This window comes from Protopterus annectens, chromosome 10.part0 (assembly GCF_019279795.1).
Source record: "Protopterus annectens isolate FY-2018-M chromosome 10.part0, PAN1.0, whole genome shotgun sequence".
NCBI classification, from domain to species: domain Eukaryota; kingdom Metazoa; phylum Chordata; order Ceratodontiformes; family Protopteridae; genus Protopterus; species Protopterus annectens.
The window spans coordinates 1,000,878,710-1,000,895,946 of record NC_056744.1 but is presented as its reverse complement, the minus strand read 5'-3'; the positions used below and the strand labels follow the sequence as shown (position 1 = coordinate 1,000,895,946).

The window sequence follows — 17,237 nt, the reverse complement described above, 5'->3', positions numbered from 1 at the left end:
TAGTGCAAGCAGAAAATCATGGACAAACAGCTGCTATGAAATGACGATGTTAAAACTTGTGATCTGTTACGTCAGCTTGGTAGGCAATGTCTTGTTAGGAAGTGTATAAAGATGGATTTACTTCCTGATTTTAGTTAGACAAACTCTGTATTAGCACGTTTTTGTCTCCTTGCTGCAAGATTAAAGTGCCTTAACCTGAACCTGCCGTGTACTGATAATTTTTGAAGTTTATTTTTCCTTTGACAGTATTCTATATTCTTGAAGTGACTTTTACATTGATGTCAGCTGTTTTCATTTCAAACATCTGCATGTTATCAAAAGCATGCATTCAACACTGCATTTTCTATATACGGCTGATAAAGCACTAAAAAAGAAAATAGCCCATTTTATCTATGGTTTGGAGGATATGCCTTATTTATTCAGTAACACACATCATGCATTTGAATGCAAAAAATGTTGCACTGCAAAACATGTATTTTTTTACAGCTTATAGCATTGTTTTTACAGCATTGCTAAACAAAAACACCGAACATTTTAATGTAGCTTTACATGAGAAGACATAAGCATTAAAACATGTTAACTAACTTCTAAATGCTCTTGCTCCAAAGCAAATAAAATGAAAAATCTTCAGCTGAGGCAGAAGAGAGAACTTCTTCTCAATAAAAACAGACGAAAGGGTTTGTTTTTGTGCAGGCTACATCATTCCACAATCCAGGTTCTGAAAAGCAGTGACAAAATATCATTAGAAACGGATTGAACACAACAAAACAATTGCAGTATGCACATTCTGGAGAAGTACATCTTTATGAAATGCAGTTTCACTAGTAAGCTAACCTTCTAGGGTTAAGTCACTATGACTTATTAGGTGTATATGTGTGCATGTATGGATAAGACAGATATGTAGTACTGCAAGGGTAAAGCAGGAATAATCAGAAGTGATGTAAGTATAAACTTAAAAAGCCCTTAGCTGGCTGGAAACAGAATATGGAATTAGGACTGTTATCTTATGGTGGGCAGAGAAAGCTTCAAAACTGACTAGTAGTAAGATGAAAGACAGGGAGATGAAACTTGCAGTTCTGCAAAAGGGAAAAGTAAAATGACTGGTCCTTCTGTGGTAGAAGGTGTCAACAGGGGATCCATGTAGAAGAAAATAGATATAGAACGTTCTCTCTAATGGGAAATTGAATGACAAGCTCTGCTTTTGTAGAGATTCTGAGCAGAAGTATCTTGCAGGTGTTGAAAAACTGAGATGGAAAAAATGTTACTTGAGACTCTAAAAGGAAATATTTATTTGATATTTCCCAGAGTGCATTGTGCTACTGTTATTCTATAGTTATTCATGGGCTAGTATGATTCCAGGGCTTGACAGTATTGTCTCTTGGAAGAGTACCATCAAAGCTACTTCCTGTCCCTTTTCCACATAAACAATCTTACTGTCCCAGCTCCTGTACCAGATTCTTGCTTGTTTGAGTTACAGCACTCATGTTTCTGTAAAGGCTGCTTTAGAGTGGTACTTGTTTAAGTAGTAAGTACATTTAAACAAAATTGAAGAACATGACACAGCAGAATTACTTACTATAATCTCCAGTGTACATCTCTGAGCAGAACTCCTTTTGTTTCACATTATTGGGTTCACCAGGAACCCACTTGTTGTAGTCCCACTTAGACCCATCAGTCCAGATATAGTTTTGTGCCTGAAAATTCAAACAGTGGGTGTCTATTACAATGCTGAAAACCCCTTGATTACATAATGATTTCACAGTGTGTGGCTAAGTACACTATAGATTCTTATACCTTTAAAACTATTGCTACACAATGTTAAGAAAAAAACTCCTTTAACAAGATATACTGTGAAATGTTTTAGTGGTTATGCATTAAACGTCTAGAATTCTATAGCCAAATGCAAGAGATACCATAATATAAGCATGCTATTATTGGCTAAGTCAGGAAGTAATCTAACAATGCCATGACAGGGCTGGGAGCTGTTTATATACATATATGTATCTATCTATTTATATATATATATATATATATATATATATATATATATATATATATATATATATATATAGAGAGAGAGAGAGAGAGAGAAACAACAAAACATTACATTATTTGACAAACTTCCTAACAATTTTCCCCTTCCCCACAAAACAAAACACACACACACACACGCACGCACACACATGCACACACACACACACACACACAAACAAACTAAGCAGGTATTCAGTGGTGCTTTGTTTGTAAGGGAACACTACCCTTTGTCCCATAATGTAATGCCACATCCAGAAGTGCTATATATTCTTTTCAACAAGATTTTACATTGTTGTTTTTTTTCTGGTTATTATATTTGCTTTCTTAAAACATCTTTACTAAATTATCATTTAAGGATTGGACAAACATTAACAGAAAAAAAAAACATACTAGCATTATTTCCATTTACATGCATTTTATATATGTATATGTGTATGTGTGTATATATATATATATATATATATATATATATATAAATATATATATATATATATATATATATATATATATATATATACACACACACACACACACACACATAACATTACACACCTTTAATATTATCAGCCCAAAATTACATAAATCTCTGAATTCCTACCTTCCCTTAAACCTCACTCCTCCTCGTGAACAGTATTCTGCAAGTATTGTTCCCATAATTTCCATTTATTTCTAGGTAATTTGCTCCTTTCCTTTTCTAAAGATCCCTCCTCTAGTTCTTTTATCTCTTTTATAATATCCAATACTTTTTATGCAGTTCATTTAGACTTTGATTTCCATTTTCTAGTATTTGCTTAATTGGCAGCCAATAGAATTAAACTTAATAGGACCTTCCTATGTCTAGGCAAGTCAGATCCTGTCTTCCAGCTCAAAGAAATTATTTTCTTAGTTACATCGATTTGTTCACCCATTTTTTTCTGAGTAGTCTATAGGGAATTTTTAATACTTACCAACTCATTACACTCCCAAAACATAGGCCTATGTTACCAGTTACCTCTTCCTTCTCCAACACACTTCCAACATTTGCTATCTATTCAAGGAAACATTTTTAAAGTCTGCTAAAGGTATTAAAATTCCTATGCAAACACTTCCAAGCAAAGATCATAAACCTTCTGGACATTGTTATATGCTGCACTAATTAACCCTTTTTAACAGCAGCTTCTCTTCTAGATTCAAATAAACTCTACCAAAACAGGGCTTTCACTTAAGATCCTATTATCCCTTTCTCTTTGCCTGTACTCTTGATATCAGTCCCTGATACAGCAGGTAGTCTCTAGCCTGCAATTCAAATATAGGTTCATAAGTTCATAGGTAGGTACTAGGCTATCTGCCCGAGGGCATTTATAAGCCTAGCCAGAATGTGTCAGCTTTCACCACCCCCATTGATTAATTAACTGATCCTCTGTCAAGCAGAGCCAATGAAGTGATCCCAGGGGTGTATTTTCTGTTACCCATCCACTCGTCAAGGTTTCTCTTGAAGAGTGTTAGTGAGGGGCTCTGCCTAATGTAGTTTGGAATTTTGTTCCAAAGCATGGGGAGGCTCTGTAATAGGAATCTATCCCTCCAGCATGTTCTATTTATTGTTGTGGTGTGGTTTAGCTCACTAGAGCGTGTGGCTCACAGTGACTTGGATTTCTTTAGGTGGAGCATGTCCATCATTTCTGAGTTGGACATGACTTTGTAAGTCAGGCAGAGATCACCTCTGAGTAAGCGATATGCCACTGAGTACAGCCGGAGTTTTTTTTTGTTCTTCGTCTCATCCCACTCTGTTAGTTTTCCCACTCTAGCTATTTGTTCTCAATATCTTGGTTCCTTTGCCAGTTTTCTCCAGTAAATTCCAGCCCCCTCTGGACTATTTTCTGTTTTCCTACTTACTTTTATCCCTATTGGCAAAATTTCCTTTCTCCTTTCTCCTGTCAGCTTAGTACTTCAAATACTTTATGCTACTTTATGAATATAATGTATGGTTGTTATTGTTTTCTTTAAGAATATGTACCCACAATCTTACTCTCTCTTTATTTCTTTAACATCTCCCCTGTTTCACCATCATCATCCCTTTCCATTTTGTATTATAAGCACCTGCTTGTGTTAAGTACATGAGCCTCCTTAACTGTGTATCGCTAAAATATCCATTCACATCCAGTAATCCTAAACCACCTTGTTATATGGAAGGTTCACACTGAGCTAATCGAAGGAAGGACACTGAGGAAACTCGGAGCTATAATATATAACATTTAGTATCCTGTTTTTTGTTTATTTTGTTCTTTATTTCTTTGTTATTTATAGCACTTTGTGTACTGTGTATTTTTCTAGCTAGTTTCACTGTGTGTGAGGTATTAACTGGCAATTGTCCACTTTTATTAAGCATCTGTTGGGTTTGTTTCTGATATCTTGTTGCAGTTAAACTCTTTTTTTCTAGAGGCTCCTTTAGCTGTTTAAAACTTTCATTTAAAGGCTCACTGCTGCTTTTCAGCTGTGAGAACCATTTCTCCAGTTTGTTCTAAGTAGTGGGGATATTTGTAGCATTTCCATATTCAGGCTTGTATTTGGGCCTAGTGTTTGTGGAGGCTGTGTGTCTGAACACATATTCAGGGACATCTTGGTTTAGCCAAAGCCATCAGGCATTTCAGTGAGAGAGAATTGTTTGAGGTCATTGGCTGACTGAGGTCACCTGGACTACAGCTTAGACTAAGAACCTCATTGGTTCTTTTGAGATTTCTTTCTTTAAAGCTGTCTCAGGTTTCAACCTTCTGTTACCTAAGAAGTTCAGTTGTGAAAAAAAAAAAAATTATCTGCTTTTACTGTATTTGTGTTTCTTCCTACTTTATTTTGCTTTTGCGTCATCTTAAAAGTACTCAATTGTATTTATTACTGCTTGGTGTAACTCATTCTAAGCCTTTATTTTAAGCACTTGGGCTTCAGACCAGTTGTTTTACATTAAGAAGGTTTGTGGTCTGCACTGTAGTGACAGAACAGGTAGCTTACATCCTTCTAAGTTGGGAACTGCTGATTGAGGGCTCAGTGTCTGTTATTCTAAAAGTGTATTAATTCTGGTTTAAGCACTTGGGCTTCAGGCCAGTTACTTTACATAAAGAGGGTTCGTGGTCTGCACTCTTGTGGGAGGAGAGGCTGGACTCTGCCCTTCTGAGCTGGGAATTTCTGGTTAAAGGCTTATAGTGCCTGCATATTTGAACTGCTTTTTACTGAAATTGGTACACCTTGTTTGCTGTAGCATAGACTAGATCCAGGCCTGCTGAATCTAGCTTTGTTTGTATAACTTGAGCACTAATCCAGGCATTCTTTAAAGTATTCAATTGTATTTATTACTGCTTGGTAGTAACTTGATTAAAGTGTAGCTATCATTCTAAATATTTTGGATTAAGCACTTGGGCATAGTTGTTTTACATTAGCAAGGTTTGTGGCCTGCACTGTGGTGGCAGGACAGGTAGCTTACATCCTTCTAAGTTGGGAACTGCTGATTAAGGGCTCAGTGTCTGTTATTCTAAAAGTGTATTAGTTCTGGTTTAAGCACTTGGGCTTCAGGCCAGTTATTTTACATTAAGAAGATTCATGGTCTGCACTCTTGTGGGAGGAGAGGCTGGACTCTGCCCTTCTGAGCTGGGAATTTCTGGTTAAAGGCTTATAGTGCCTGCATATTTGAACTGTTTTTTACTGAAATTGGTACACCTTGTTTGCTATAGCATAGACTAGATCCAGGCCTGCTGAATCTAGCTTTGTTTGTATGCTTGTTGTTTATTTGCTTGTTATTTCCCTGAAACGCTAATTCCACCTAAAATGCAGCTTTTCAGTGCTTCTGTGGATCCCTAGTGATATCTGCATTGCTTACTGTACTTATTTCCTTGTTTCACTTGAAAGAAAGTTACTGTTTGTCATTTTTGCATTTAAGTTACCTGTAACACATTGCATTTAAGTTACCTGGCACTTGCTCACTAAAGCAATTATATAAGTCAGCATTAAAAAATTAAAAGCACTACACCCTCACAAACTCCCCTTGAATACCTTGTTCCCCATTGGCCCTTTTTTCTATTATAAAGGAATTCCCAATACTATTCTAGTATGTCCAAAGGTCAGTTGTCAATCTCCTCTCCGGTCCAGCTGGTGAATCTGGGAATCTTGAGGCAATGTTACAACTGCCTCATGTACACAGACAACCCTCTTCTCCTCCCAACAAATTCCAGCATATGTGAGAGATGCAACCATATAGCCAAACTGGAGGCTAAGCTCTCTCAACTCAGTACTGGCGTAACCAGTCAGGAGGAGAAGGAAACCACACTCACTACAATTCCAGTCTCACATAGACCTACCACGACAGCAAACCAAACACATAAACACACAAAACATACTCGGAGGCTCTAAATAAAAATCTGCCAAGCAGCAGAGACCTCCACAGCAGACATCCAAGCAACCGCTACCCCAAAACAAAACACATGCAACATATAGCTCACAAAGCCAGTGTGCCGAACAGTCACAGCCCTTAAGGCTAAACAACAAACCTGATACACTTGTAATAGGTGACTCTATCATCAGGCACACTGACGTCCCGCTCACCAGGCTGAAAAATGAGAAGGTCATAGTGAGCTGCCTGTCAGACGCTAGGATCCACCACATAACACAAGCACTCAGGTCACTCCAAGGCAAGTACAAATATGACTCAGTCATTGTCCATGCTGGTGTGAATGACCTGAGACGTACCTCCCTGGACTACATGAAAAGAGACATAGAGGAGCTCTCTGAGCATGTAGCCCAGGCCGGTATGAACCTGACCTTGAGTAGCATCTTACCCTCACCAAGAATGATGCCACAATATGAAGACAAGATGATCAATTTCAACAATTGGCTTAATTATTGGTGTCATTCAAAGGGGATCCAATGCCTGTCAGCCTGGGATGACATGCTCGACAAGTCATGATGCTTCACTAGGGATGGCTTGCACCTGTCACCCCTGGGCTTTCGGATATTGGCAAAGGCTCTTGCTACCCCCATAGTGCCTTTTTTAGGCAAGGCTCAAAAGACAAACCCACCTCCATAGGTATCACAAGTGATAAGAAACTAAGAGTAATGTTACTCAACGCCAGAAATCTAAACCTCAAGATGCACGCACTCGAAACTCACCTTAGCATGGAGAACATCGATATCTGTGCAGTAACAGAAACCTGGTTCAAGGATCCCGAGAGCACCCCAGCACTACTAGGTTATACCTCATACCATGCCTTTTGGCCCCAAAACTTGGACCGAACCACAAAAGGAGGGGGAGTATCAATATTCATCAAAGATACCCACACCTCCAGGTTGGTGGCACAGCACGAAGCATCAGAGACTATCCATGTGCAACTAACAGTGGGTAGAACTGCCTTCCAGTTTATAGCCTGCTACAGACCACCCTCCCAAACCCAGAAACCCCACTCGGCCTTCCTGAGAACACTGGAAAATATGAAGGTCTCTCCAAACACCATTATATTGGGCAACTTCAACTACCCAAACATAGACTGGGAGCATTTATCTAGCTCTAACACCCTAGCCCAAAGGTTCCTAGAATTTATAAACTAAAATGCTATGGAACAACTTGTTACCACTCCCACAAGAGGGGAAAACATACTGGACTTGATCATCACCAACATGGGACTCTATGCTCCAGACCAGAAGTGCATCCGTCTCTGGTAAGATCAGACCATAAACTAATCTCACTGGATATTCACATCCCGACCCCACCCCCTGCCCAGAAAACCACAGTGAAAAACTTCTCTAAAGCAAATTTCACACTCCTCAAAACTGAGGTGGAATCCTTCAAAGCCCCCGGGCCTGTGGAAAATACGGCCCAGACCACAGAATCCTTTATAAACGCATTCTATGAACACCTTCAGGAATGCATGGATCATGCAATCCCAAATAAAACCAAGACCCAATTCTCCAAAGGCAGACGTCCTGTCTGGTGGGCCCCAGCCATAAACAAACTATACAATAGAAGGAGGAAGCTACTACATGATAGAGCAAAATCCCAAAAAGGGAAGGCATCTCTGATCAGTATTAGCAAAAAACTATGGACACTCATAAAATTGCCTAAGGCCAGCTTCGAGAGAAAAATTGCACAGGACACTAAGGATAATCACAAGGCTTTCTTTAGTTATGTTAGGAACCTGGGTGGGAATTCCCAGATATGCTCAGAATTAGTCCAAAATGCCAAAAAATACACCGAACCCACAGACATTGCCAACATCCTAGCTGACAGATTCAGCGCAAACATCTCCCGACCCTCCCCACCAAAAGGGCAAAAATCTATCCCAGCAGAGTGCTACCCCCCTGACATCTCAGATGCTCAGGTAAGAGCCGCCCTCTCCAAAGCAAAAAACACAGCATCAATGGGACCAAACGGTGTCCTGGGCTGCATCCTACATGAACTCCAAGAAGAGCTAAACCCAAACATAAAACTACTGTTCAATCTCACCCTTACTACAAGATATGTACCCAAAGAGTGGCGTACAGCAACAGTGGTCTCTCTCCACAAAGGTGGTGCCTCAACGGATCCTGGTCTGCAAAGCTGTGGAAAGGATCATCATGCACCTCATAAATAAAGATATTGGGGACCTACAGACACTGAATCCTACCCAGTTTGGCTTTGTTAAGGGCAGATCCTGCCTCTTAATCCTGGTCAATTTCTTTGAAACAGTCACCAAGGCCATTGACGAGGGGAAGGTGGTCCACACAGCCTACCTGGACCTCGCAAAAGCCTTCAATACAATACCCCACTCGGGCATTATAGATAAGCTCACCAGCTTAAATATAAACCCCTATGTCACTAGATGGGTTGCAAACTGGCTCAAGGACAGAACCCACATGGTTAGAATTGCTGGAGCCATGTCAGACTCCAAACCAGTTACAAGTGGCGTCCCACAAGGCTCAGTCCTGGGACCTCTCTTGTTCGGTATATATTTCTCTGAGGTACAGGCCAACATGGAAGGACTGTGGCTGACCAAGTTCGCAGATGACTGCAAACTGGGTGCCATAACTGACTCTCCAGCCGACACAAGCATCCTCCAAAAGGGCCTCATAGAAACAGACAACTGGTGCCAGAGTCATGGCCTCAAGCTAAACGCCAAAAAGTGTATAGTCATCCCCTTTGGCAAAAACAAAGTGCCCACAAATTACCACATAGGTGGTAATCCATTAAGTACAGAAGAAGTAATTAGGGACCTGGGGACCCAAGTTGATAGCAATCTCTCATTTGACAACCACGTGGCCAAAGTGGCTAGAAAAACATTTTATATAGCCCACCTAATCATGAAGGGATTCACATCTAGATCAGGGGTTATCGTGCCTCTTTACTCATCCCTCATCAGGCCCATAATTGAGTACAATGCCCCTTTTGGGATGTACCTTACCAGACACCTGCAGCAATTGGAAAGACCCCAAAAGTACCTCACCAAGAGGATCAAAGGGCTCAGACAGATTCCATATGCTGCCCGGTTAAAGAAACTCCAGCTCTACTCAGTGGCATACCACCTGCTCATAGGCGATCTGTGCCTGACATATAAAGCCATGTCCAACCCGGAATTAATGGACATGCTGCACCTCAGAAAATCCAAATCCCATCAAGCTACACACTCGAGAGACTTGAATCTCAGCACTGAAATAAATAGGACATGCTGGAGGGACAGATTCATAACCCAGAGGCTCCTTTCACTCTGGACTAAAATCCCAGTCCAGGTTAGGCAGAGTCCCTCATTGACTCTCTTCAAGAGGAATCTTGATGATTGGATGGGAGATTGTAGGCTTACCCCGGGTATCACTTCTGTGTCACTGTTAGACAGAGGCACAGTATACTAACCTCGAAAAAGGGCATAGCAAAATTAATTTAAAATGGGTGGCGAAAGCCAAACACACTCTGGCTAGGCTTATAAATGCCCTAGGGCAGATAGCCTAGTATGAACCTATGAACCTATGAAGGATTAACTTCTCACTTAAGTCTTGCTCTCTTCCCCTCCTAGATTAATTCCTTCATCTGTTTATTAATTATTGTCCACAACTTCTCTGGTTGATAAAAATATGGCTGATGCATATAAAAAAACTAAAGGGACTAAAACATTTTTACTGCTTGTATCTTACTATTCAGATCAGTAAAAAAACAGCTTTCAGTTTCTTGGTTCTTGTGTTATCTTTGGTTTAGTCTCTCCCACATATCCTTAGCTGCCACAACAGAAACATTTTTACTCCATACTTCTAAATACTTCATTTTATCAAGACCCCATAAATTTGGGTATTGCAGAATCAATTTGTGTGTGGGTACATAATTAATAGCTATAGCCTTTGTTTTATCTTCATTAATTTTATATCCTGAAACAGCTTGAAACAGTCTCAAAAATTTCCACTGCACTGAAATAATCTTTTTCTGGATTTGTCAGGTACAAAATAATATCATCTGCTAATAAAACCAACATTTTTTGATTACCTTGCTAATTATATCTTTAAATTTCTGAATCCATTATTTTCTTTGCCAATGGCTCTAAATATAAAGCAAATAACAAAGGGAAAATGGATACTGCTTCTTTGTTCCTATATTTAAACACTCCTTATCGGAGAGGAACCTTTAATTCTTGCCTCTGATCCTTCATATATCCTCCTAAATAATCTTCTTATTGTATCAAGGAATGCAAATGCTTCCATTGCCCTATTTATATAATCTCAGCTTACTCTGTTGAATGCTTTTTCTGCATCAAGACCCACCAACAACAGTGGTATTTTTCTTAGATTCTGCTTCCCTCATTGTACTAGTAATGTTGTCAAATGTTTGTCTCCCCTCAACAAAACCACATTGATCCATACCTATCAATTTAGACAACACTTTTGCTATTCTTTTAGCTAGTATAGACACAAACACTTTACAACCATGGTTTAATATTCTAAGAGGTCTATGTGAAGCTGGGTCTGAAGCTCTTTACAGTGTTTAGGCAATAACAGACCCACAGTTTTTTTCCAAGATGATGGTGTTTACCTTACATTTAAAATAGTTAAATAAAATCTTCCAGATCTTTATTACTTTCTTTCCTCCTAACTTCCAAACTTCCAGAGGAATACCATGTGTTCCTGGAAACTTTCTTGAAGATTAATTATACATCACAATTTTTATCTTGCCACCTCCTATCTTAGTTGGTTAGTTGTTGAGCCTCATCTATGTCTAACCTTGGCACAATTAAGTCTTTCATAAACATTTCCATTTGTGATCTTTCTTGATTTCATACTTCTCTGCTTTATACAAATTTTCATAAAATTTCTGGAGTATTTGTAATATCTCTACAGGATCTCTGGTTATGCTTTTTGTTATAGGTTCCCTAAGTTTGATGATAAATCTTTCTACATTCTGTTGCCTAAGTCGTTGTGCTAAAAGTTTTTGTGCTGTGGAGTTATCGTCAATAAATAGCTGCTTTCTAAACTCATGCATGCTATCCAGATGCTCCCTTATTTTATCTTTACCACTCTGCATCTTTGCCCCTTCTTGTTCTGTAAGAGTCTCCTTATTCTGCAATATTTTAATGTGTGTCCCTCTAAGTAATTCCTATTATTTCTTAACTATATCTCTTTCTCTTTTATTCCTGTTTATACACTCTGTTTTCACTTTATCCCACTCACAAGCTATAGCTTCTAAAGATATTTCTTTCTTCCCTAATAACTCTGTAATAATTTCCACTACCATTCCTTAAATGTCTCTCTTTTTAACAGCTAGGTAGGAAACACAAGTGTCTCACTTTTACTTCATTACCCTCTGTTTTTATCTTTTTTAATGGTGCATGATCTGAAATAAATTACTAGATGTATGAGAAGTATTCAATGAAAGGCTCTTGTTCCTGTGAAATATAATTTCTATCTGGTCTAGTGCAGTTATTGTACCTTAGGGAATAATATGTAAATTATGTCTGAGTTCTTACTACTGAATTCACATTTTCCATACCAAATATTTTCATGAATTTCTTCTGAAATCTACCCTCTTTTGTTATAAGACATCTTGTGTAACACGTTGAAAGGTATGAATGGGGTACAAACCAGAAGCAAAAAATCATGTTTATTATCTTGTCTGATGTTTGAATATCTAACTATGTGATTGCATTACTGTTAGATTTAAATGCTTTAGTTCTGATATTTTGAGTCCTGGTTATGTAAGACTCACTTTTCATTATGACTCCTTTTGGAATACATCTTACTAAATTACATATAAGTATAATCACAGCTCATGTATTGGCTATGTAATATTTTTCTAAAAAAAAAAAAAAAAAACAAAGTTTAAAAATATTAAGAAGACTTTAACCCAGATATTTTGTATGCAGACATTAAATTCTTTCAGGAAGTTCAAGAGCAATTTAAGCACCTTTCTCTAATGACTTTCCTTCTTATCTTTTAAAAGTCATGTCCAGAATTTATGAAAAGTTTCAGAGATAAGAACTTCAGATATTGTGATTGTCTGTATGTAAATAAAAAAATGTTAACTTAGTTTCATAGTTCATACAAAAGCACTTGTGACGCAGTATGTCCAATGCAAAATAAGCGATTTATTAAAAGGTCAGCAAAAACCTTAATGCTTTAACTGAATCACCGCATTTTCATTTCAAGACTTCAAGAATCTTAATCCTTAGGAATTAATCCTTCATCATTTTTTAGATTTTCACATTAGAGTTTTGGAAGCAATACATAATTTTCTGCTCAGAATGTGGAGAGCCCACATTTTGCCTCTCAGTAATAATCTTGGGATTAGTGCTTCTGTTTTACTCCTGGTATGAGAATAAACTGAGCTGTCAAAGTCTTTGATACTATTTAAGGTTTTTCATATTCCTGAATTTCTTTCTGAACCTCTTTTACATGTTCTTGTTGAAACAGATCACCAACTGCCGGTTGTCAGAAAACCAAATTATATTCAGTTATAGGCTAGTGGTAGATCAATTTTGTGCACAAACCACTACTGAGTCTCTCGTCGTCATTATGCTGAAGAGTAATCCCCATCTGTCTCATACCCCTAGATATAATGTCAAAAATATGTGTGTTTGTTTGACAATAATGGCTAAATTCTTGAATACAGCCCAAGCAACCCAGGTTCAGTTAGTAGCTCAGGTGTCTGAGGCACTTGCAGGAAAGGGTGGCTATGTCCATCCTTAGGGAGGGCATTCACCTGGATGCTTTTCATGTTTGATCCCTGCTTTTGTCTAGAAGGGTAAACTTCATTTGTTGAAAATATATATATTTTTTGTGTTTATTTTAAGTTACAGGGGTGGGGGTTCTGAACTTTTATATATTTATTTATTTATTTATTTATTTATTTGAGTGTTTTCAATGAACAAAAATCTCTTGAAAATGTGACACAGTTTCAGATGGATATCAGAAGAAGCAACTATTTAACAGATCAGCCAGACAAACATATCAGAATGTAAGCCAAGAGCTGGAAATACACATTCAAAACAGCTGGCACACATACAATGTGGAGTAATAGCTTTCTATTATAATGATTACTCTATCCTTATTATCATGGAATGTAAATGGCCTTACAGGTGTAGACAAAAAGAAAGAGTATTGAAATGCATTTAAAAGGGCAGGGTGCAAATAGAAATGTTACAGGAAACACATTTGGATAGAAATAAACATGTCAATTTGAGAAAAAAAATCTGAATCCAGGAGACTGTTCATGCTGGTTATAGACTACATTAGTAAAACGGTTGGAGGAGACAGATCAACAAAGCTGGTGTATGCAGATAATTTGGCATTACAAGCAGACACTGCACAAGAACTTCAGCACATGTTAAAGAAATGGAATGCAAAACTGAAGGTATATGGGATGAAACCAAGTACAGACAAGACAACTGTCTTAGCAAATGGAGAAAATCAAATGAAGTTGAAAATTAAGATAGAAGGGACAGTAGTGGAACATCTTAATATCTTCAAGCATCCAGAAGAGATGGCTGAGAAAAAAGGAAGTCTGAACAAGGAGGTCATAGTTGGAATCAGAAGTACTGTCACCAACTGACAGAGTAACAGGGGTATTTTGTAACAGAACAATGCCAAAAAAACTGAAAAGTGAGGTATACCAGAATGGTGCATCGCGTACTACTATGTGGTACAGAAACAAGAGCAGTGAAGCCAGAGTATTCAAGAAAGCTAGAGAAGATGGAGATGAAGTGTTTAAGATGGGTGGTGGGATATGGCTGAGATGGGTGGTAGGATACACACTGTCTGACAGATGAAATAATCATGACAATAGAGCCAAAGCTAAAGTAGAACTAATTGCAGAGAAAGTCAAAGAGAACAGATTATGGTTGTTCAGGCACAAGTGCAGTAAGGCAGAAGACAATCTGGTGAAAATTAGTTGGGAGAGACAGGAAAAAGGTAAGAAGTAACCAGGGCATTCAGCTTTACTGGAAAAGCTCATCTAGACTCTACCACACATTGCTGTGAGGGGAGGCTTAGTTTGCTTTTGCTTTATTGTACTTTGTATTATTTTATTGCCTTCTATTTTGTATATCGTGATTTTTTTTTACACTGTATTTTACTTGTATTCTGCTTTTAAATGCTTATTTAAACTAGGAAAGAGAGCACTCTGGTGCTCTTTTGTTTTTAAACTCAGCTGTTTTTCTACTTGTCTGTTCCGTATGTTAATTCTGACCACAGAGCTCCTTCCCTCACCTTTTATTGGCTGTTGTTAGTAAGACCAAAATTATCATTTTCTGAAATCACTCCCTTTCAACTATTTAAATTTATTGGCCCTCTAATTGTATTCCATAGAACCAGAATATAAAGTAACCACCACTTCAACTCTATCTTGCTATTTTAAAATTAGTGGCCCTCCACTTAGATAGCTAAAGCTTAGTTGTCTCCTCTTTCATATGTAACTTCTTAGTGCATACTACGGCTCTTAGGATATTAACCAATTTTCAATCTCTCCTTTAAAATCTGCAACATCTACTCCAAGCCAACAATTATTGGAGAGCCTACATTCTGCCTCTCAGTAGTCACTTTGGTATTAGTGCTTCTGCTTTGCTCTTGAGACTACTGATAACCAGAAAGCCTAATAACTGCTTCTTAGGTGCCAGCTTGGAATTTGTGGTTATATTTTGTTCCTGGTTAGAGAAAGAGCAGAATGCACTGATTTCTGACTGTTTCTGGTTGGGCAGTAAATGTCTGTGCTTGATGTTCTTGATTGGTCTGGTTGCTATTCAAGGCATCTACCAAGAAAAGGCTACAATAAGCCTACAGACCCTTGCATCATCTGGGACAAGACTGTGGATCACCCAACATGCTGTGGCTTGCTTCTCATCTTGGGATTGATGTTAATGTTTTCCTTTTGGTGAAAGAAGAAGCAAAAGAGCATTGTATCCCAGCAGAGTGAAGCTGTGGGGAGACTAGTACTAGTAGTAGCCAGGGAATAGCCATTCATGCGACTCTCCTCTTTTCATCATTCCTGACAAGCTAATTCTTTGTTTTCAGTAAGTACTGCTTGGTTTGTTTCTAACTGCATACTTCACTCCAGTTAGTTTTACATAGTGACTGTTTTGCTTCCATATAACCTGTAATTAACCTTCTGTGCATTGGTTTAGATTTCAGTTTGGCAGAATTATTTAGCAACAAATTAACCTGTATAACCCCATGATCACTGCACATCAATGGTGGTAAAACTTGACTTGAAGTAACAGTAATTTCTTTAGGAACACAAAAAATGTCTAGTATGTTCCATTCCCTGGAAGTTCTTTTACAAGCTGAAGCAATTGTTGTTCCTGAATATACGTTGTGAATAATTTCCTTACTAATGCTGTTGAGTCACTATTATTCCAGTCAGTTTCTGGTAAATTTAAGTCCCTAGCTAATATTATTCTTCCCTCCTGTGTTTCATGCAAGAAATGTATGAATTCCTCTAGGTCATGTTCACTTGACTATGGTGGTCTATACACTCCAACAATTGTTATATGCAATATCATTGATATGTTTTGCCCTGCAAAATCTGACATTTCTAAAAAAAATGTCCTACTTTGGGCATTTGAAAAAGGTGGCAACCCTAAACCTTTCACTTTTGAGAATAAGGTAATTGGAGCAAACTATACTGTAAAGTTGCCATTCTGAAGGCGGAAACATAAAAACTACCATGCTGAGATGTTGAAGCCCTATCATTACAGAGACGCACTAGTAGACAAGCCATTATTATGCCCGACTGAAATAAACATGCAACAGTAATCCAAAGAAAGAAGGGGAAATGTAACACTGGGGAGTTCTCGTTTGTGTGCTGCATGAAATACCTTGTACTGCAGGATTATGTAACTCATTTAATAACTTATGACTTTGTCATTCATTACGAAACTCATTCCCAAAGTAAATAATGCAGGATATTTCATCTGTCGTACAGAAGACTCAAACATATTCCATGTGTGTGTGTGTGTGTGTGTGTGTGTGTGTGTGTGTGTCTATGCAAGTGCAAGCATATATGTGTGTGTGTGTGTGTGTGTGTGTGTGTGTGTGTGTGTGTGTGTGTGTGTGTGTGTGTGTTTGTGCATAATTATGTGACGGTTCATTAAAGATCAACAATATTGAGTTCATGGGACCCTGTATGCTTTGGGGGATGCTCTTGAGCCCTCACATGAGGGTTTATAATAGTCATTCCTGTTTCTTTACACTGCCAACTCGAAGGATGCAGCAATTACATGATGGTAGTTTTACCCTCCTCTCATATATACCTTACCTTCTCAAATTGTCATGGTTCTGAGTAATGATATTATGATTTTTTTTCTCCTACATGAGGTGCTTATCCTGACCTAAGTGAAAGAACACCAGACAAGTTAAATGTCCTCAACATGGAGACAAGTTATTTTTACCTACTTTAGTGCAATACTAAGTAAAAATATTTCCATTTTTACTTTTACATATTCTGCAGATTTATGAGGGCTTTAAACTTTAAATATCATGAACACCTTTTCTATGACTTCTTTAAAATGCTTTAACGTTTCTGTTTTACCCTTTTCAGTAATAAAGAAGTAAAACTAAGTAACCATCATTGTCATGCTTCTAGTACGAGTCATTGAAGATGAAACCCTGAAACCCTGATGTTTGTTTCCCCAAACTAATTCAACAAAAAAACCCTACCCCACAGTTGAGCTGATATATATATATATATATATATATATATATATATATATATATATATATGCGTGTGTGTGTATATACAATGT

At 38.0% G+C, this 17,237-nt stretch overlaps 1 protein-coding gene across 1 annotated transcript in view; it reads right to left on the bottom strand.

Annotated features, from left to right (window-relative positions):
• Positions 1–251: 251 nt before the first annotated feature.
• The window catches only part of LOC122812819 (lectin-like), an 89,513-nt gene continuing 72,527 nt past the window's right edge, over positions 252–17,237 (bottom strand). Inside the window, exons 5-6 of the mRNA XM_044084872.1 lie at positions 1,577–1,694; positions 252–718 (exon numbers count right to left, since the gene is read on the bottom strand). Coding sequence (XP_043940807.1) covers positions 657–718; positions 1,577–1,694 — 180 coding nt within the window. The 3' untranslated portion in view covers positions 252–656. The remainder of the gene's footprint in view (positions 719–1,576; positions 1,695–17,237) is intronic.